This window comes from Microcaecilia unicolor, chromosome 12, assembly GCF_901765095.1.
Source record: "Microcaecilia unicolor chromosome 12, aMicUni1.1, whole genome shotgun sequence".
Lineage (NCBI taxonomy): Eukaryota > Metazoa > Chordata > Amphibia > Gymnophiona > Siphonopidae > Microcaecilia > Microcaecilia unicolor.
Genome location: NC_044042.1, coordinates 23,191,739 through 23,212,971, shown reverse-complemented (window position 1 = coordinate 23,212,971; position 21,233 = coordinate 23,191,739). Strand labels below are relative to the sequence as shown.

Sequence of the window (21,233 nt, the reverse complement as noted above, 5' to 3'; positions counted from 1 at the left end):
TGTCCCAGGTACAAAATAAAGTACTTGTATATAAGGTGAAATTAGATCTTACCTGCTAATTTTCTTTCCTCTAGACCCTCCAGACCGGTCAAGACGCGTGGGTTATGTCCTCCTACCAGCAGAGGGAGACTGAGAAAACACTAAGCTTTTGAAGCCTGTATATATAACCTGTGCAGAACCTCCACTAGCCAGTATAACCCTGACAAAGCAGAGAAACAAAAAACACTAACAACAACTAGCAACCCTGTACGTGGTCACAGTAAACTGCAAAAACAAACATCTTCCGCTTGCTCTTACGGAAACATGTTCCTTTGCCTTTGATAAAACAGTTGGGCTTCTACAGGTGGACTATCAAAGAAGAGCCCCACCTGTCCCGGACTCCTATCACAAAACAGAAATAAACAGTCTGCAATTAGAGAAACAACAATCTACAGCAGCCAAGAATTATCCAACAAACACACCTCCTGGCCTCCAATACAGACAGGGCGGGCTCTTGACCGGTCTGGAGGGTCTAGAGGAAAGAAAATTAGCAGGTAAGATCTAATTTCACCTTCCTCAGCGACCCTCCAGACCGGTCAAGACGCGTGGGACGTACCAGAGCAGTAACTAACTTACGGGAGGGACCTACTAAGGCCAGAGGTCAAAACTGCTGCCCCAAAGCGCACCTCGTCCTTTGCATGCACAGGAATCCTATAATGCTTCACAAAGGAATGCAACGAAAACCAAACCGCAGCCCGACAAATATCTAACAGAGAAATCATACTATTCTCCACCCACGAGGCTGCCATTCCCCTAGTGGAATGAGCAGACCAGCCCCTAGGCACCACAGGACCCTTCACCAAGTAAGCAGATGCAACCGCCTCCTTCAACCACCATGCTATGGTCACCTTAGGAGCCGCTGCACCCTTCTTTGGGCCACCATGAAGAACGAACTAAACGGTCAGAGGCTCTGAAGTCCTGAGTTCCAGAGAGATAACAACTCAAAACTCTCCTGCATCCAGCTTGGCAATACCACGCTGCTCCGAATCTCCAGCCATATCACCCAACACTGGCAGAGAGATGACCTGATTAACATGGAACTCGGAAACCACCTTGGGCAAAAAAGGAAAGCACCGTCCGCAACGAAACCTTTCCCTCAGAAAGGACAAAAATGGTTCCCTACAAGACAAAGCCTGAAGCTCTGAAACACTCCGTGCTGAAGTAATCGCCACCAACAAGACCGTCTTTAAAGATAAATCCTTACAAGATGCCGATACCAGAGGCACAAACGGAGGCCTGATCAAAGCATCCAAAACTAGCTTCAAATCCCACGGAGGCCCCATCCGTCACTGAGGCAGACGCAGCAACTTAACACCCTTAAAAAAACGCACTACCTCAGGCACAGACGCGAAGGACTTTCACTGAAGCTTCCCACGAAAACATGACAAAGCTGCCACCTGAACCTTCAGTGTAGACAAGACCAGACCCCTATCAACACCATCGTGCAAAAATTCCAAAACTTCCGCCACCGAAGAGCGAAACGGCCGAACTCGATGGTCTTCACACCAGTGCTCAAAGATTCTCCAAACCCGGACATACGCCAAGGAAGTGGATCGTCTACGGCAACTCAACATCGTAGCAAAGCCACTGGACGAAAGCCTCTTCTTCAACTTGTGCCGCTCAAGAGCCAAGCCATAAGCGAAAACCGAGCCGGATCCGGCATGATTATCGGGCCTTGACACAGAACTGATCCCAACAAAGGCAGGGCCGCCGCCCCTGCCAACCGCACCAGGTCTCCGTACCATGGTCGACGCTGCCAATCCGGAGCTACCAGAATCACCCGACCGGAGTGATGTTCGATGCGCTATATTACTCGACCGACTAACAGCCACGGAGGAAACACATACAGTCAGTCCCGAGACCAAGGCAACAGAAGAGCGTCGATTCCCTCCGCTCAAGGGTCTCTTCAGCGACTGAAAAAAAAAAAATCTCTGAACTTGCGCATAGCGAGCCGTTGCCCTAAGATCACCGAAATCCCCAGACCGACACAACTCACTGGAACACTGACAGAAGAAAAGACCACTCTCTGGGATCTAGAGTGTGCCTGCTGAGATAATCTGCATCTATGTGACCTACCCCGGCCACATGCGCTGCCAAGAGAGCCTGAAGATGAGTTCAACTGCGCCGCCAAGGCTCTTCGTCCCCCCTTGACGGTTGACATATGCTACTGCCATGGCATTGTCACAGAGCACTCGGACTGCCTTGTGGCGAACCACCGACGTCAAGGCCTGGAGCGCCACCCGAATGGCCCGAGTTTCCAGCCGGTTGATGGACCACTCTGCTTCTGCCCGAGACCACCGGCCTTGAGCTACCTGACCGAGACAATGTGCCCCCCAACCTTGCAGACTGGCATCCGTGACCATTACCAGCCCCTGTGGGGACTCCAACGGCATTCCTTTTCCCAAATTGCGCGGGTTGAGCCACCAGCGGAGACTGAGACGAGGGGCCACCGACAGCGGACAACACATTTCCAAGTCCTGCGACAGAGGGGACCAATGACTGAGCAGAGCTGACTGTACCTGACGCATGTGCGCCCTGGCCCATGGAACTACCTCTATGGTCGCCGCCATCAGGCCCAGGACCTGACGATAAGTACGGGCCGTCGGCGCCTTCTCTGCAAGGAACCGACGAATCGGACCCTGTAACTTGGAACCAAAAGGCTGCACGAAGGAAAGTGAAGATAAGCTTCCGTCAAATCCAGGGAAGTGACCGACCGCAACGTCTCCATCCGGAAAGAGGGCACCTTGAGTGCCGCATTGACCCTTTTGAGATCTAAAATGGGACGAAAAGTGTCCTCTTTCTTGTGGACCACAAAATAGATCAAATAGCACCCTGAGCGTTGCTGATCTGAAGGAACAGGAACCACGGCTCCCAACGCGAGCAGCCACCGCAGAGTGTCCCTCACTGCTGCCCTCTTGCTCCAAGACCGACAGAGGGATTCCAGAAACACTTCGGGAGAACAGCTTTCAAATTCCAGCGCATATCCGCCTCGAAACACCTTGAGAACCCACTGATCTGACCTGATTTGGGCCCAGCTCTGGTAAAACAGACTCAGCTGAGCCCCAACATGCACCAGAGCCTGAGCCCGCACACCTTCATTGGGAATTGCGGCATGAATACTAATCTCCTGCGGAAAAGCCACGCCCTCCGCGACGCCTCTCACGAAAGAACTGAGTGCGCTGGAAAAACCGACCCGTAGAGGTCCTACTACTATTAAACATTTCTACAGCACTACTAGACTTATGCAGCGCTGTCCAAATTAACATGAAAAGACAGTCCCTGCTCAACAGAGCTTACAATCTAAATTGGACAGACAAACAGACAGCTAAGGGTAGGTCCCACTCGATCTGCCTGGCCTATACCGCTGAGCCTCCCTAAACCGTCCCCGAGAGGAACTAGTTCTGGCCCCTGCCTTGAACCGAAAATCTGGAAGCCATAGAACCTTGGTATCACTAAGACCTCACACTAACTTGTCCAAATCTTCTCCAAAGAGCATAGCTCCCTTAAGTGGCAGAGACCCACAACCATAGCCATATTTTTTGTCTGAAGTAGGCAACAAATCATAAAAGCCTCAGACAAAAAGGATGAACCCATGTCCAAGTCGGCTAACTCCTGACCCCCAGAAGAACCAACATCTACCGAATCATCCAGGAGCTTCTCGGCCCAACAAAAACATGCCCGAGCTACCAGACCCCCACAAACCGAGGCCTGCAGGGCTAGAGCCGACAAAACAAAACTACGCTTGAGAAAAGATCCCAACTTCCTATCCTGAGGATCACGGAGGGCCGTTCCTCCATCAACCGGGATAGCCGTAGCTATAATTACTGCCATCACTACTGCATCTACCGTGGGAGCCTTAAAGGAATCCCTATCGTCCTGAGGGAGGGGATAAAGCTTCGCCATTGCCTTTGCCACCTTACACGGCAAATCCCATTCCTGACAAATCATCTCCCGGAGATCCTTGTTCATAGGGAAGGATCACGCCTGACGCTGAATGCCCTTCACCAACGGATCCTGGACAGTTTCCCCCAAAGCCACCTCAGAACCAAACTGAAGGGAGGACGACACCTGATCTATGAGTTCTGACAGCTCATCTCTATGGAAAATCCGCACTACTGAAGGATCCTCTCCAGGAATCCAACAATCCTGCTCCTGAGAGCCATCAATTCCATCTGACTCCCCAGATCACTAAGCACAGCTTCTGCAGCCACAGGAGAAAAACATTGCCTGTCCTCTGACCACTCTAACCGTGGTCTCTCAGCCAAGACGGAAATAGCCCCCTCTTCCAATTGGGGGGGGGGGGGGGGGTCCCGATCTCCAGGCCTGATACCGCGTCCAGACAAAATCTGGAGGAAAGCCCACCATTCCTGGACCGTCATTAGGCCCTTTTGTGCCAAAAACGGAGGCCGCAGGCACAAAAACAGCTGGCTCCACGGGCTGCGTCAGACTCAAGATGGCGGCTGTTCCCGCCGAAACTGTTCCCGCTGACAGCGGCCCTGCCTACGCTCCCGCTGACCCGGAGACTCCCGACACCATCGATCCCTCCGCGGTCAAGTCGGGGGGTGCCGCAGCCACCTTTATAGGTGCACCGCAAAGCTACACTGAGCGCCCGGCGCCTCTACCCCTCGCCACGAGCACGCGCGACATCGGAGGAGCTGGGCCGCCATAAACCACGAGGGAAGGGAAAAGCTGTTCCGCAAACGCGCCAAACCAAAAACTCACTCACACTGCAAAAGCACTGAAGAAAGCGCTGCTCTCTCGTTCCAGCAAGGAATCGAAACCCCTGTTCGGTCCGCTGAAAATAAAGAATTAAATGCCCTTAAAGGCACAGTACTCCAACTCTGGCAGCTGGAAATTGTAAGGCACTCAAGGCTACAATACTGAGAAAGCAGCCGAGGCACAAAGCTGCCAAGCAAAACGAAATAGAATAACTGACCTTAAAGGCACAGTACTCTAATTCTGGCATCTGGAAATTGTAAGGCACTCAAGGCTACAATACTGAGAAAGCAGCCGAGGCACAAAGCTGGCCAGCAACATGAAATAGAATAACTGACCTTAAAGGCACAGTACTCTAACTCTGGCATCTGGAAATTGTAAGGCACTCAAGGCTACAATACTGAGAAAGCAGCCGAGGCACAAAGCTGCCAAGCAAACAGAAATAGAGAGTAGCACAGGGGGAGGGACCCAAACATAGGTGTAACACCCCAGGGGGAAAAACTGGGCCCCACCAGACCCAGGGCCCCAAAGCACTTTTTTTTTTTTTTTTACACACACGTACAGGGTACTGCAACAGAATAAAGTTTGGAAGGAAAAAATCCTACGACCCAATGACAAACTACCTCACCAGATTATTGGAGACTGCACAGGCTGTCAACTGCTACCTCTGCTGAGACTGAGAAAATACTGGCTAGTGGAGGTTCTGCACAGGTTATATATACAGGCTTCAAAAGCTTAGTGTTTTCTCAGTCTCCCTCTGCTGGTAGGAGGACATAACCCACGCGTCTTGACCGGTCTGGAGGGTCGCTGAGGAATATGTAAATCGCATTGATTATAACCACAGAAAGGCAGTATATCAAGTCCCATCTCCATCTTTCCAACTCGGCACACACAGTCACATGACCCAAAGTTGCTGATCTCTGGAGAATCTCAAATTACATAAAAGAGAAAATGAATACAGTGGTTTCTTTGTTTCTAGATTTCTTTTTTAATTCAGTGATTTTGTAACTTACTGATGACAGGTATCATTCATGGTCAGCTTACCACACAAGCACTGCACATGTGAAGACAAGCATTAAGGAGGACATTTTATAGATCTTTTTCTACATGTAAACTCTGTTTTACATGCAGAAAAAGGCTTGCATAAAATTGTATGACTACATACACCTGTAAGAGTAAAAAGCATGTGCACAGAAACATGCATTCTTTTACATGATCTGTGCATAGGCACTCCCAGGAGCACAGTTTGAACAGAACTGAAGTTGGGTTGTGAGATGTAAACATATAATTTATAAAATATGCAGGTACAGATGTAGCGTACACTCACACCTTCTTTGGAGCAGGTGTAAGGTTGCACTGGCATTTGTGAGCAACTGGGGCTGGATCTTGGAGCCCAGCAGGCATATAGCTACCAATTCTGAAGTAGAAGGTTTAGGGTGCACCTGTACCAGAGGGCCTCCAAGTCTGATTAGGATTGACTCTGATGGTTGGGCTAAATGAGAGGTTAAAATGGTGAAAAACCCACCAAGTGGTTGTAAATGAAGGCTCATATCATCAACAGGAGCAGGAAGAGCTATTTCAGTTTCTGTTTCAGTCTCTGCTTATGTTGCAGAGGAAGGGACCCCTTGGTTGACTGAGCAAATTCATAAGCTGCCAAATGAATTATGTTGATCTCCATTGTGACCCACAGACTGCTAGCATCTCAAAGCAAAATGCAGTCTGTTTCTTTATCTGACAAATCCAATAAAGGTGCGTTAATGACTGACAGCACATTTATTTATGATTGACAAATCTACAAAAAGTGTCAAACCTACTCAGTGCTGAAAATAAAATTACCTCGCCTTCTAGATTCCTGTTCCATTTATCTCTGCTCTCTCCAGGTTCTCGGACAGTTGCTGGTTTCTCTTCTCTCTTTTCATTGCACCTCTCCTTTACCTCACTGGCTTCAGTTTTGTCACTCTGCTGTTCCTGAGTTTGCCATTCTGCCCGAGCACGGCTGAAGGTTTTCTCGGCCTCCTGGAGATCCGTTAGTGTCACACCCTTCAATAAAGGCAAAGTAGAAGGCAGCGCTTTTTTTTTTGTAGGAAAAAAGGTACTGGTACTCATACAGGGCCAACTTTAAAGGCAGGGTCACTATCTATGGCTCCACCCTCACAGTAGCCAAATCTATTTTACCAGCCATGGAGCATATGAAAAGGCATCATTGAAAATAGTGCACAAGTCCTTAGGTCTAACAAAAGAACCCCTAAGAGTGACCATAATCTAATAAAATATTTAGACAAAAAAAAAATCTGCTGAAACCCCAAAAACCAAACTCTGGCATGCAGGATAACACCAGAAAAACAAAAAAAATATTTTCCCCTTGTACTGCTATAAAGATAAGAGACGTAAATTTCAAAAACTGACGTATTCCACTCACTACATTACAAATTAACAACTACAAATAAAATAAAAAATTAACACAGTTACCACACTACTTTAACCTCAAACTAAAAATAAAATTCTTTTTTCTACCTTTGTTGTCTGGCCACATACTTTTTTTCAATTGTGTTGGTCCCAGTTTCTACTTTCCTCATCTTCTCTTACCTCTATTGTCCCATCCAGTACCTCTCTCCCCTTGCCCCCTCTCCCCATCCAGCCCCTCCCCCCTTGCCTCCTTTCTCCCCATCCAGCCCTTCCTCCCTTGCCTCCTTTCTCCCCATCCAGCACCTCTCCCCTTGCCTCCTTTCTCCCCATCCAGCTCATCCCCCCTTGCCCCTCCAGCCCCTTCCCCCTTGCCTCCTTTCTCCCCATCCAGCCCATCCCCCCTTGCCTCCTTTCTCCCCATCCAGCACCTCTCCCCTTGCCTCCTTTCTCCCCATCCAGCATCTCTCTCTCCTTGCTCCCTCTTTCCCACCTAGCATCTCTCCTGCAGCCGCCGCTGCTTCTCCCAACGAGGAGCAGTGGTGGGCAAATCAAGGAGTAAAAGGCACAGGGGCCACAGTGCTCAGATGCTCGTTGTTGGCTCTGACGATCCTCTGCCTCTCTGACGTCAACTTTCTGCTATGGGGCAGGGGTTTGGTAGAGCCAACAATGTGTGTCCTAGCACTTCAGCCCCATACCTGCTACTTCTTGCTTTGCCCGCTGCTGCTGACCATTGGGAAAAGCAGCTACGGCCATGGGAGAGAGGCTGGGGATGAGTGGGGAGGGGGGGAAAAAAAAAAAAAAAAAGAGGTGAAGGTACACCGTACTGGCGTGAACCGGCACAAAAAAAAAAAAACACTGGTAGCAGGTCACATCAACCATGCTTATGTAAAACAAAAGGGGTGATTTAAGAGGAAGGTAGCAGGAAATGCTACCTTAGCATGGCATAGAGCAATCACTCTGAAATTGGACTTGGATGGTACAGGGATAGTAAAAAGGCAGAGTCTGAAGTTATCTGGTTAGTGATGATACTTGGTTCATTAAAAGGATAATTATTTGGATAAAGTTAGAATAGCAAAAAGGCCATCCTACATTTATCCAGCAAGCTGTCCGGAGAGCAGTTTGAATATCACCGTTCACCTGGATTGGGCACTAGTAACTGCTGAATCCCAATATTCTGCAGCGGCCATTATCCAGATACCGGTGCTGAATATTGGGATTTAATTCAGTCAGAGTAGCTGGCAGTTAAAAATATTTTTTTTTAAAAAAGCCAACCACACAACAAGACTGAATATCATATGTCTAATCAACCAGCAACCTTCCCTGACATGAAGCCAGATATGTAAAAACTCACAGATCTTCACTTCTTTCCAAGCCCTCTTATCCAGCATAGTCATCACAAGATGAAGCTGTCTGGCTCAGTAGCACAGACTTTTTTTTTTTTTTGTTACATTTTGTACCCCACACTTTCCCACTCATGGCAGGCTCAATGCGGCAGGCAATGGAGGGTTAAGTGACTTGCCCAGAGTCACAAGGAGCTGCCTGTGCCGGGAATCAAACTCAGCTCCTCAGTTCCCCAGGACCAAAGTCCACCACCCTAACCACTAGGCCACTCCTCCACTGTTGCTACTAGATTCTACATGGAATGTTGCTATTCCACTAGCAACATTCCATGTAGAAGTCGGCCCTTGCAGATCATCAATGTGGCCGCGCAGGCTTCTACATGGAATGTTGCTAGTGGAATAGCAACATTCCATGTAGAATCTCCAATAGCATCTATTTTATTTTTGTTCCATTTGTACACCGCGCTTTCCCACTCATGGCAGGCTCAATGCGGCTTACAAGGGGCAATGGAGGGTTAAGTGACTTGCCCAGAGTCACAAGGAGCTGCCTGTGCCTGAAGTGGGAATCGAACTCAGTTCCCCAGGACCAAAGTCCACCACTCTAACCACTAGGCAACTCATCCACTGTTCAGAATCTGACATATATGCATCTCAAGTCAGACAAGAGTTGCTGCAGTACAATAAATGAGACGCCATTCCTCCCCTCCCAAGAAGACGTAAGCACTGCTTGCTTCTGCAATACCTCCAGCATTTGTCAACCCAAGATACAGCATTAGCCAGGCTTGGGAACTAGCCTTGGTTTACTAGCAATTTGTGGTGTCCAAAAAAAAAAACGCTCACTCATGAAAATGGGTTGCTTCCAAGTATATGGCAAAGCAGACAAACATTATTTCTTTTTAAAGAGCTGGAGAAAGACATTTTAGCATTCATCAAGGGATACCATGGCAACGTTTTTTGCATGTGATCCTGTTCTTGCATTAATTCCTTCCCCACTGCTGTAGGGCCATTGGCCCACATTGCATAATGAAGGCTTTCTATTACTTACTTGTGTGGACCTGCGAGTCTGTCGGGCTTGTCTGGATCGAGCTTTTCTTAGTGATTCAGCCTCTTCGTCTCTCACGGGAGTCAGACAGGACCTAGGAAGCAAATCAGTAAAATAAATTCAAAACAAGCCTTTTTTTTTGTGCAGGCTTTAGGTTCAAATGGTTAACTTGGAAAGAAACCTCTTGCAGAGCATTTGATTGGTATATAGGGAGGATCATTTTTAAAGAGATTTACACAGGCAGCTATGGGATTATCCGAGTAAATTTGCTGGGTTGAAAATTGCCTTCCCTCTGCTAGCAAAAGGAGAAATTAAATCTTACCTGATAATTTTCTCTCTTTTAGTCCTACCAGACCAGAATATGTGGATTTGACTAGCAGATGGGAGACACAATAGAAAGATGGTTGGCTCTGCCCTGTAAGGGGCTTTGTGCAGCCACAGTATTACAATGATGGCGACAGATGTTTTTCCTTTCTTTCAACTTGTAAATTCTTATAATATCTATAATATAATGCAAACAGCAAACAATGTAAGTAAATAGATGGAAGGATGTTGAAAAAAGAGAAGAAAATGCACTCTTCAATATATACGCATCAGAGTACTACCTGGGAGAACTTCTGAACTGGTCTGGTGGGACTAAAGGAAAGAAAATTATGAGATAAGGTTTAATTTCTCCTTCATTGTCGTCTTTACCAGACCAGTCCAGTCCAGTCCAGATCCTGTGAGATGTAGTAAAGCAATCTAAAATATGAGTGAGAATCTGAAATCCCAACTTGATGAACTTTGGCCCCAAATGCTTGCCACATCTATCCTATAATGGTCACAAAGGTATGGGGAGACGACCAGGTGGCTATACTACAAATTCTATGGGAGCCATTGCAAGCAACTGTGCCCAAGAAGTACCTATTGACCTTGTAGAATGAATTCAACACTACAGGACACTGCTTTCCTTTTAAAACATATGCTATTGCAATAGCTTCCTTAAGCCAGTGGGCAATCCTAGTCTTTGAGGCTGTGTCACCCTCAGAACAGAACAGTCTGACCTTCAAAACTCATTATTCTTAGGTATCTGAGAAGTACTCGTCAAACATCTAATAAATGCAGTGATAAGCTCTTCTCCACAATCCTCTCTGAGGAAGGAAGGTAGATTGAGGGCCTCAGTTACATGGAAGACAGCTGCCACCTAGGAAGGGACACTGTTCTGAGACCCCCCCCCCCCCCCCCCCCCCCCCCCCCCCCCCCCCCCCCCCCCAGACACACACACACACTTCTGTGAATCAGAGAAAAGGATCCCAAAGGATAAGAACGGTGACTCAGATATTCTGCACACTGAAGAAATGGTCAGAAAAAATGCCTTTCGGATTCTGCATAGGTTGGGGAGGTAGAGCGTTTCCTAGCCTGGAACTAGGTGGAAAGCATCTCTCCAGAATAATTTTTATGATTCAGATGCGACTGCTCAAGAGAAAAGCTGTAAGAGAGAAGCAAGATGGATCTTCCATCATCACTGCTGCCTGAAGGAGGCCCTTTTACCGGAGGTGAAATCAATTCTGAGGTGGACCAAGTCCACAAACCACAGCCTTCTGGGTCAATCTGACCCGAATATGATGTAATCTTTTGCAAGAATTGACCTAGCATGAGAAGGGGTGAAAAATTGTTCAACTGATCTATCTGGCCATGGGTGAATTAACACATCCAGACCCTCAGAACCTTGCTTTTTTTGGATGAAAAACCGTGAACTTTAGCTGAGGTAGTTCACTTATATGTTCCACATTCCTGCCATGTATGCCACCAAGAGATCCAGCAGGTGCCTCTTTGCCCAGTGTAAGAACAGATGCACTTTTTGACCCACAGCCTCACCTCTAGTGCCTCCCTGCTTGTTGACAGACGACATCACTGTTGAGCTGTCTGAGAACACCTGACTGCCCGCTCCTGGAAGGCCAGACAATGTGGACTCTGAGAGTTTATCAGAAGGACATTTGAGATAAGTACATTATTGTCCATTGGAACTTTCAACTGATTGCTATAGGAGGGGGTGTGGACACAATTACTACTCTACTAGAGTTGTTGTCATGTTTTAACAGTATAATGTATGTGCATATACAAGTAGGGTAACAACACTACTGCAATAATAATAGTAGTTTTGACATTTTTTTTTATATAAATTTGAATAAATAATTTTTTGCAAGTGTTCATAGTTGTGATGATATTTGAATGTGTTTGATGTTACAACTATATTGAAATTAAGTCACCCACGTTTGTATTGTATTAATATTGGTTAGGGATATCCTGAAAACATGCTGGTGGTCCCCTGGGACAGGTTTGAGAACCACTGGCCTAGACGACATCACCAGTGCCATGCCCCTTGAAGAAGTATGATGAAATCATAAAGGACATCCATATAAGCTAGACATCTCTAGCTGAGCATCATTTGCAGGCTTCTCAGTCTCATCTGAAACTGAAAGCCCATGACCTTTGTGGACCTTGAGGCGGAAAGCCTTCAAAACATAGGTACTAAACAGAACAGCTTGGAAAGCTAAAGGTGGACACATCTAATGCCTATTTTGTTTTTTTTTATTGTATTTTTAGTGCCAATACAGAGAAACATGTATGACAGCAACGTAATACTTGTTCAAAGCTACCAACAGCGAACACATAACTGTTCCTCCATAGCGACTTTTGTTTATATCCCCCCTTAAGTCCCCTGTGTAACCAAGGCCCTCCTATTATCACACTTCCATCCATACCAGAAAAAAAATCCCACAAAAGTCATCCCCTTTCACTCTCCATGCACACCTCCCCCACATCTGTTCCCCCCTCCTGCCCATCATCTTCTGCTGAAGACAGAGAAATACTGATCTACTGAGGCTGTATGGAGCCCTTATAGAGCAGAACAAGCTTTTAAATCTCTGTCTCCATCTGCTGCACAGGTTCTGCACTGGGCTAGTAAGAAGCACGAGTGCTGTTTCACAGTGTACATAGGTTTCATCATAGATGGATGGGAGTGTGGATAGGGCAGAGAAGGGAAACCATACATAACATAATGTAGTAAATAACAGCAAATAAAAGACCCACATGGTCTATCCAGTCTGCCTATCAAAATGACCAGAGTCGCACCAGCCATTCTGTGCAGGTTACACTCCTTCATGAATAAATACTGGCATCACAAACAAGGCAGTTGTCAATTCATCACAAAGCCAGCCACAGAAAGGCACTTATATATGACTCAATCTTGGAAGAGTCGTTTGTATTTTGTCCATAGCATAGTCATTCATTGTTAATACATGACTAAATCAACAATCCAATAACGTTGCTATCAACATTTTATTTGCTAATTTTACCCTTAAGATGTCAACCCTTCCCCCCACTGAGATACACACCCATACTCATAGCATATGATTCTAATTTGTCATTTTCGGGACACAGACAGTAGAAGTTTGCCCAGCACTGGTCTTATTTTCCCAACTACTGAAGTTGCCATTGTAGTTTTCTCCAGCCAAATTGTCTTGCCATATTTGGAACAGAGACTGTAGAAGTCTGCCTGGGACTGGCCTCACTTCCCCATAGATATCCATATAGGGGAATCATTTTGAAATCTTCACATGCTTTATAAAATTGCCTACCCTAAATATTGCACGAGAAAGTCTGCAGGGAGATTCCCTTTGAAAGCTAGGTATTTTCTTGTGAGCTACCTGCTGGATTAAAATCTCCACAGCTTGCAACAATGCCTAGAAGTTGTTCTGTATAGCCATGCAAATGTACTAGGGTACAGCTTTTCACCAGATAAGAACATAAGAATAGCCATACTGTGTCAGACCAATGGTCCATCTAGTCTAGTATCTTGTTTCCAACAGTGGCCAATCCAGGTCACAAGTACCTGGCAGAAACCCAGCCTTGCTTCTGACACTAGCTTTGTATGAAATTAGGCAAGTCTTCTCTCGCAGTACCACAGTTTAATTGGGTAATAAAACTGCTGCTTCTTTCCTCAGGAAACTTTCATACAGTCTGTGATGAACTCTGGCAATGTGTCCCAGAGGTGGCTGTGTTCATAAACATAACTTTTAAAATAGTGAGGCATGATGACAAGTTGTAAGGATAAAAAAAAAAAAAAAAAAAAAAAGATTGTGTAAATCCAAATTTAGATTGTTACGCAGAGGTGGCCTTTTATAAAACTGTGTGACAACATATGAGCATATATAAGTATGCATGCCAACAAGGATGCAACTGTATGCTTACAGTACACACACACACGCCACTTACAACTTTAGAGCAAGTATAAATGTGTATGTCATAAGAACATAAGAATAACCATAACAGTATCAGCATTTGTGCACTCCTCGGGCTAGTTCTGGGTTCCTATTTTATATAGGCATATAGGGCCCTACGATGCCTTTATAAAATACTAGCCATTGAGCCCGTAAAAATGGGCTAGTATAGGAGGGGGGGGGGGGTTGAAAGGGCCCTTCTCCTCGCCGCTGCAAGGCCGCCCCGCCGCCGAGCTCGCCGCTGCCCCTCCGAGGTCACCGCTACGCCCCCCCCTGGAGTCGCCGCCACCCCTCCACCCGGGCCGGGCCCTCGCTTCGCTATTGAAACAGCGCGGGAACGCAGCACACAGCTCAGATGAGCTGCTGTCCTTCTCTGCCTGGAGGATGGGTGGCGGCGGCGACTCCGGGTGGGGGGAGTGGTGGCGGCGACCTTGGGGGGGGGGGAAGCAATAGCGACGGCGGTTTCGTCCCTCCCCTTGCGCAGTAGAGACCCTCTCTGTCCCACCCCTGTCATCACATATTGACGCGGGGGTGGGACAGAGAGGGTCTTTACTGCGCATTTGCGAGTGAGTTCGGTCACTCGCTGTTTATATGTTTGATGCTTAAAATAGGCACCTTTTGAATTTCACACTCAGCTATATATATGAAGGAAGAGATTGGAAGGTTAGTGGGTGATGTTTTCAGCCACGTTTTGTAACAAGGCTGTACTTTTTAAGATTCCTCTTCCAAGCTTCTATGGGCTAAAGGTAGTCGGATAAACATAATAAATGAAACAATATGACATATGGGAGTCTTTCCTCATGGACAGGGTACTGGGTACAAGCAACAGCCTGCAAGGATAGGTGGTAGAGGCAAAAATAGCTACAGTATTCAAGGAAGTGTGGAGCAAGCACGGAGAAGTTAGAGATGAAGGGTCTAGGTTACTGCAACAGGGATGGAAATTAAATGGCAGCTGATACAGACCATTCAGATATCCAGTCTACCTCTGCGCGCAGCTCAGCAATAAGTCATGTTCTCTGCATATTCTAGCACAGTGACTTTCAACCCAGGCCAATCAGGATTTCAGGCTACCTACAACAAGTGTGCATGAGATGTATTAGCATCTACACAGGCCCACCGAGAGGGGGGGGCAGGGGGGACAAAATTCCCCGGGCCCAGGCCTCCAAGGGGGGCCCAGCGCCGCAGTCCCCGATCTCACCCGCCCTCGGCTCCGTCGACCGTCCGCCACCGGGCCAGGCCCCCTGCATTGAAATCATCACAGCGCCTCACCTGTCACCTCGCTCCGTGACTGAAAGCGCAGCCAGCAGTGGCAAATCGGATTCGCCCGCCTTCGGGCCTTCCCTCCCTGTGTCCCGCCCTCGTCTGATGTAACTTCCGTGAGGGCAGGACATAGGGAGGGAAGGCCTGAAGGGAGGCGAATCTGATCTGCTGCTGCTGCTGGCTGCACTTTCAGTCACGGAGCGAGGTGACAGGTGAGGCGCTGTGATGATTTTAATGCAGGGGGCCCGGCAGCGGATGGGGACTGCGGCACGGCGACCTGGGGGGGGGGGGGACGGCGGCAACGACCTCGGGGGCGGCCTTGCCCCGGGCCTGGCCCAGTCTCTCGGCGGCCATGCATCCACATCCTCCACTGCATGCAAATATCGCTAAAGCATATTCATTGTGGACATCCTGAAAACCTGATTGACCAGGCAGTCCTTGAGGACTAGTTTGAAAACCACTGTTCTAGTGGCTTTTGTAATTCTGACTAGAGGAGAGGTTCTTTGCTGGTAAGAAATACAGATTGACAGTGATTTTTTTCTAGCAAAAACTGAAAAGGCATGAGCTAAATCCAAATCCATTCAGGGCCTTTCATTTATAAAGGGGGGGGGGGGGGGGGTGACCATCCAAGGAACCAACCCTTACAATCTACCACTGAGTCTATAAAACCACTACTGCAAATATTACACCGGTCCTCAGAACACAACTCATTTGGGAGGGGGGTGGGGTGGGAGAGAATAAAACTATTACAAATTCCTGCACAGAAAACTACATGCTGGCAAAATACCTCACCCTTAATCCCATATGCAGAACAAGGATAGAACCTTAACACAGAAAACATGGACCACATATATTAAAAATAAATATGTACAAAGAAAAACTGAAGTGGAAACCCCAAGAAGCTGGATTCTGCTTACTATACCAAAATTTCTGCTTGTTTGGTGCACAGAATACAAAGAAAACAGAGCAACCACCTTGCTACACATTGACCACCGCCCCCCACCCTGATATTCAAATCTATTTAACCAGCCTTAACCAACCAGGAACAGCTCCAGGCCAGTTAAATAGCGTTTAAGCGCCTAACTGCGAATGTTCAGTGGGAGATAACCGGTTATCTCCCGCTGAATATCCTGGTTAGTGGCTAGCTGCTAACCAGCTATATCGCACAATACAGGGTATGATACATACCTGTAGCAGGTGTTCTCCGAGGACAGCAGGCTGATTGTTCTCACGACTGGGTGACGTCCGCGGCAGCCCCCACCAACCGGAAAGAAGCTTCGCGGGACGGTCGGCACGCAGGGCACGCCCACCGCGCATGCGCGGCCGTCTTCCCGCCCGTGCGCGACCGCTCCCGCCAGTTGAATGACTAGCAAAAGATGAAACACACAACTCCAAAGGGGAGGAGGGAGGGTAGGTGAGAACAATCAGCCTGCTGTCCTCGGAGAACACCTGCTACAGGTATGTATCATACCCTTTCTCCGAGGACAAGCAGGCTGCTTGTTCTCACGACTGGGGTATCCCTAGCTCTCAGGCTCACTCAAAACAAGAACCCAGGTCAATGGAACCTCGCAACGGCGAGGAAACAACAGAAATTGACCTACGAAGAACAACTAACTGAGAGTGCAGCCTGACCAGAATAAATTCGGGTCCTGGAGGGTGGAGTTGGATTTACACCCCAAACAGATTCTGCAGCACCGACTGCCCGAACCGACTGTCGCGTCGGGTATCCTGCTGGAGGCAGTAATGTGATGTGAATGTGTGGACAGATGACCACGTCGCAGCCTTGCAAATCTCTTCAATAGTGGCTGACTTCAAGTGGGCCACTGACGCTGCCATGGCTCTAACACTATGAGCCGTGACATGACCCTCAAGAGTCAGCCCAGCCTGGGCGTAAGTGAAGGAAATGCAATCTGCTAGCCAATTAGAGATGGTGCGTTTCCCGACAGCGACCCCTAGCCTGTTAGGGTCGAAAGAAATAAACAATTGGGCGGACTGTCTGTTGGGCTGTGTCCGCTCCAAGTAGAAGGCCAATGCTCTCTTGCAGTCCAATGTGTGCAACTGACGTTCAGCAGGGCGGGTATGCGGCCTGGGGAAGAATGTTGGCAAGACAATTGACTGGTTAAGATGGAACTCCGACACCACCTTCGGTAGGAACTTTGGGTGGGTGCGGAGCACTACTCTGTTGTGATGAAATTTGGTATATGGAGCATGAGCTACTAGGGCTTGAAGCTCACTGACCCTACGAGCTGAAGTAACTGCCACCAAGAAAATGACCTTCCAGGTCAAGTACTTCAGATGGCAGGTATTCAGTGGCTCAAAAGGAGGTTTCATCAGCTGGGTGAGGACGACGTTGAGATCCCATGACACAGTAGGAGGCTTGATAGGGGGCTTTGACAAAAGCAAGCCTCTCATGAATCGCACGACTAAAGGCTCTCCAGAGATGGCTTTACCTTCCACACGATAATGGTAAGCACTAATCGCACTAAGGTGATTCCTTACTGAGTTGGTCTTGAGGCCAGACTCTGATAAGTGCAGAAGGTATTCAAGCAGGTTCTGTGCAGGGCAAGAACGAGGTTCTAGGGCCTTGCTCTCACACCAAACGACAAACCTCCTCCACTTGAAAAAGTAACTCTTTTTAGTGGAATCCTTCCTAGAGGCAAGCAAGACCCGGGAGACACCCTCAGACAGACCCAACGCAGCGAAGTCTACGCCCTCAACATCCAGGCCGTGAGAGCCAGGGATTGAAGGTTGGGGTGCAGCAACGCTCCGTCGTTCTGCGAAATGAGAGTCGGAAAACACTCCAATCTCCACGGTTCTTCTGAGGACAACTCCAGAAGAAGAGGGAACCAGATCTGACGGGGCCAAAAGGGCGCTATCAGAATCATGGTGCCGCGGTCTTGCTTGAGCTTCAGTAAGGTCTTCCCCACCAAAGGTATGGGAGGATAAGCATACAGGAGGCCGGTCCCCCAATGAAGGCGAAAGGCATCTGACGCTAGCCTGCCGTGTGTCTGAAGTCTGGAACAGAACAGAGGCAGCTTGTGGTTGGTCTGAGAGGCGAAAAGATCCACCGAGGGGGTGCCCCACTCTCGGAAGATCTTGCGTACCACTCTGGAATGGAGCGACCACTCGTGCGGTTGCATGACTCTGCTCAGTCTGTCGGCCAGACTGTTGTTTACGCCTGCCAGGTATGTGGCTTGGAGGAGCATGCCGAACCGGCACGCCCAATGCCACATCCCGACGGCTTCCTGACACAGGGGGCGAGATCCGGTGCCCCCCTGCTTGTTGACGTAATACATTGCAACCTGATTGTCTGTCCGAATTTGGATAATTTGGTAGGACAGCCGATCCCTGAAAGCCTTCAGTGCGTTCCAGATCGCTCGGAGCTCCAGGAGATTGATCTGTAGATCCTTTTCCTGGAGGGACCACAGACCCTGGGTGTGAAGCCCATCGACGTGAGCTCCCCACCCCAGGCGAGATGCATCCGTCGTCAGCACTTTCGAGGGCTGCGGAATTTGGAATGGACGTCCCAGGGTCAAATTGGTCCGGATGGTCCACCAGAGCAGTGAAGTGCGGCAACTGGTGGAGAGGCGGATGACATCTTCTAGATTCCCGGTGGCTTGGAACCACTGGGAAGCTAGGGTCCATTGAGCAGATCTCATGTGAAGACGAGCCATGGGAGTCACATGAACTGTGGAGGCCATATGACCCAGAAGTCTCAACATCTGCCGAGCTGTGACCTGCTGAGACGCTCTGGTCTGCGAAGCCAGGGCCAGGAGATTGGTGGCCCGCGCTTCGGGAAGGTAGGCCTGAGCCGTCTGGGTATTCAGCAGCGCTCCTATGAATTCCAGAGACTGGGATGGCTGGAGATGGGACTTTGGGTAATTTATCACAAACCCCAGCAGCTCCAGAAGTTGAATAGTGCACTGCATGGACCGGAGGGCTCCTGCCTCTGAGGTGTTCTTGACCAGCCAATCGTCGAGATATGGGAACACGTGCACTCCCAGCTTGCGTAGGTAGGCCGCTACCACCACGAGGCACTTGGTAAACACTCGTGGGGCAGAGGCGAGCCCAAAGGGCAGCACACAATACTGAAAGTGCCGTGCGCCCAGGCGGAATCTGAGATACTGTCTGTGAGCTGGCAGTATCGGTATGTGAGTATATGCGTCCTTTAAATCCAGGGAACATAGCCAATCGTTTTTCTGAATCATTGGCAGAAGGGTGCCCAAGGAAAGCATCCTGAACTTTTCTTTGACCAGGAATTTGTTCAGGCCTCTCAGGTCTAGGATGGGACGCATCCCCCCTGTTTTCTTTTCCACAAGGAAGTACCTGGAATAGAATCCCTGCCCTTCCTGCCCGGGTGGTACGGGCTCGACCGCATTGGCGCTGAGAAGGGCGGAGAGTTCCTCTGCAAGTACCTGCTTGTGATGGGAGCTGAAAGACTGAGCTCCCGGGGGACAGTTTGGAGGCAGGGAGGCCAAATTCAGGGCGTATCCGCACCGCACTATTTGGAGAACCCACTGGTCGGAGGTTATGAGAGGCCACCTTTGGTGAAAGAATTTTAACCTCCCTCCGACCGGCAGATCGTCCGGTACGGACACTTGTAGGGCGGCTATGTTCCCGTGGATCCAGTCAAAAGCCCGTCCCCGGCTTTTGCTGTGGAGGCGCAGGGGGCTGCTTAGGCGCACGCTGTTGACGAGAACGAGCGCGCTGGGGCTGTCCCTGTGCCTGACGAGGCCTTCGGGCCGGCTGGTTGTACCTACGCTTCGCAAAAGAATAGGGTGCAGCCTGCCGGGCCCGGGAAAAACGTCCACCTGTGGAGGTGGATGCTGAAGGCGCCCGGTGGGAGAGCTTGTCGAGAGCGGTTTCCCGCTGATGCAGTTGGTCCACCATCTGCTCGACCTTCTCACCGAAAATGTTATCCCCCCGGCAAGGGACGTCAGCCAGTCTCTGCTGGGTGCGGTTGTCCAGGTCAGAGGCACGCAGCCATGAGAGCCTGCGCATCACTATACCTTGGGCCGCAGCACGAGATGCCACGTCACAGGTGTCAAAAATACCCCTGGACAGGAACTTTCTGCACGCCTTCAGCTGCCTGACCACCTCCTGATAAGGCCTGGACTGCTCCGGCGGGAGCTTCTCGACCAGGTCCGCCAGTTGTTGCACATAGGTCCGCATGTGAATTCTCATATAGAGCAGGTATGACTGGATGCGGGTCACGAGCATGGAGGATTGGTAGGCCTTCCTCCCAAACGAGTCCAGAGTGCGAGACTCCCGCCCCGGGGGCGCCGAGGCGGTATCCCTCGAACTCCGTGCCCTCTTGAGAGCAGAATCCACGACCGCTGAGTCATGGGGCAATTGGGGCCGCATGAGCTCTGGGTCAGAGTGGATCCTGTACTGGGACTCTGCTTTCTTGGGAATGGTGGGGTTAGTTAATGGTCGCACCCAGTTCCGGAGCAGCGTCTCCTTCAGGACATTGTGCAGCGGCACCGTGGAGGACTCTCTAGGTGGTGATGGATAGTCGAGGACCTCGAGCATCTCGGCCCTCGGCTCTTCCACAGAGACCACGGGGAAGGGAATGCTTATAGACATATCCCGCACAAAGGAGGCAAAGGAGAGACTCTCAGGAGGTGAGAGCTTCCTCTCCGGTGAAGGCGTGGGGTCCGAGGGAAGGCCCGTAGACTCCTCTGAGGAGAAATATCTAGGGTCCTCCTCTTCCCCCCACGAGTCCTCATCCTCGGTATCGGACATTAGCTCATGTAGCTGAGTCCTGTACCGGGCCCGGCTCGACGTCGAGGCACCGAGGTCTCGGTGTCGTCGAGCGGTGGACTCCCGCGCCGGCGGGGACGGAGCTCCCTCCATCGACGTCGACGGGGACTCCACCTGCGTGGCGGTCGAGACCGGCACCGCAAGCGGCGGCGGTGTCGACAGCCCCGGCGCCGGGCTAGAGCTCACCGGCGCCACAGTCATCGGCGCCGAGGGCGCAAGCACCCCCGGCGCCGGCACAGCCTGGCGCATCAGCCCTTCCAGGATCCCCGGAAGGATGGCTCTGAGGCACTCGTCCAGGCCCGCTGCCGGGAAAGGCGGTGGGGCCGGTAAGGGTGTCGGTGCCGGAAGCTGCTGGGGGCCAGGAGACGGCACCAAGGTGCCGGAACCCCGACGCGTCGGTACCTC

General features: G+C 49.7%; 1 protein-coding gene across 9 annotated transcripts in view; it reads right to left on the bottom strand.

Moving 5' to 3' along the window:
- PPP1R12B (protein phosphatase 1 regulatory subunit 12B) overlaps positions 1–21,233 on the bottom strand; it is a 219,397-nt gene that overhangs the window by 110,056 nt on the left and 88,108 nt on the right. For all 9 annotated transcript variants that reach the window (XM_030220573.1, XM_030220570.1, XM_030220572.1 and 6 more), the window contains 2 exons: positions 9,547–9,637; positions 6,592–6,795 (listed from right to left, as the gene is read on the bottom strand). In XM_030220573.1, the coding sequence (XP_030076433.1) occupies positions 6,592–6,795; positions 9,547–9,637 (295 nt within the window). The remainder of the gene's footprint in view (positions 1–6,591; positions 6,796–9,546; positions 9,638–21,233) is intronic.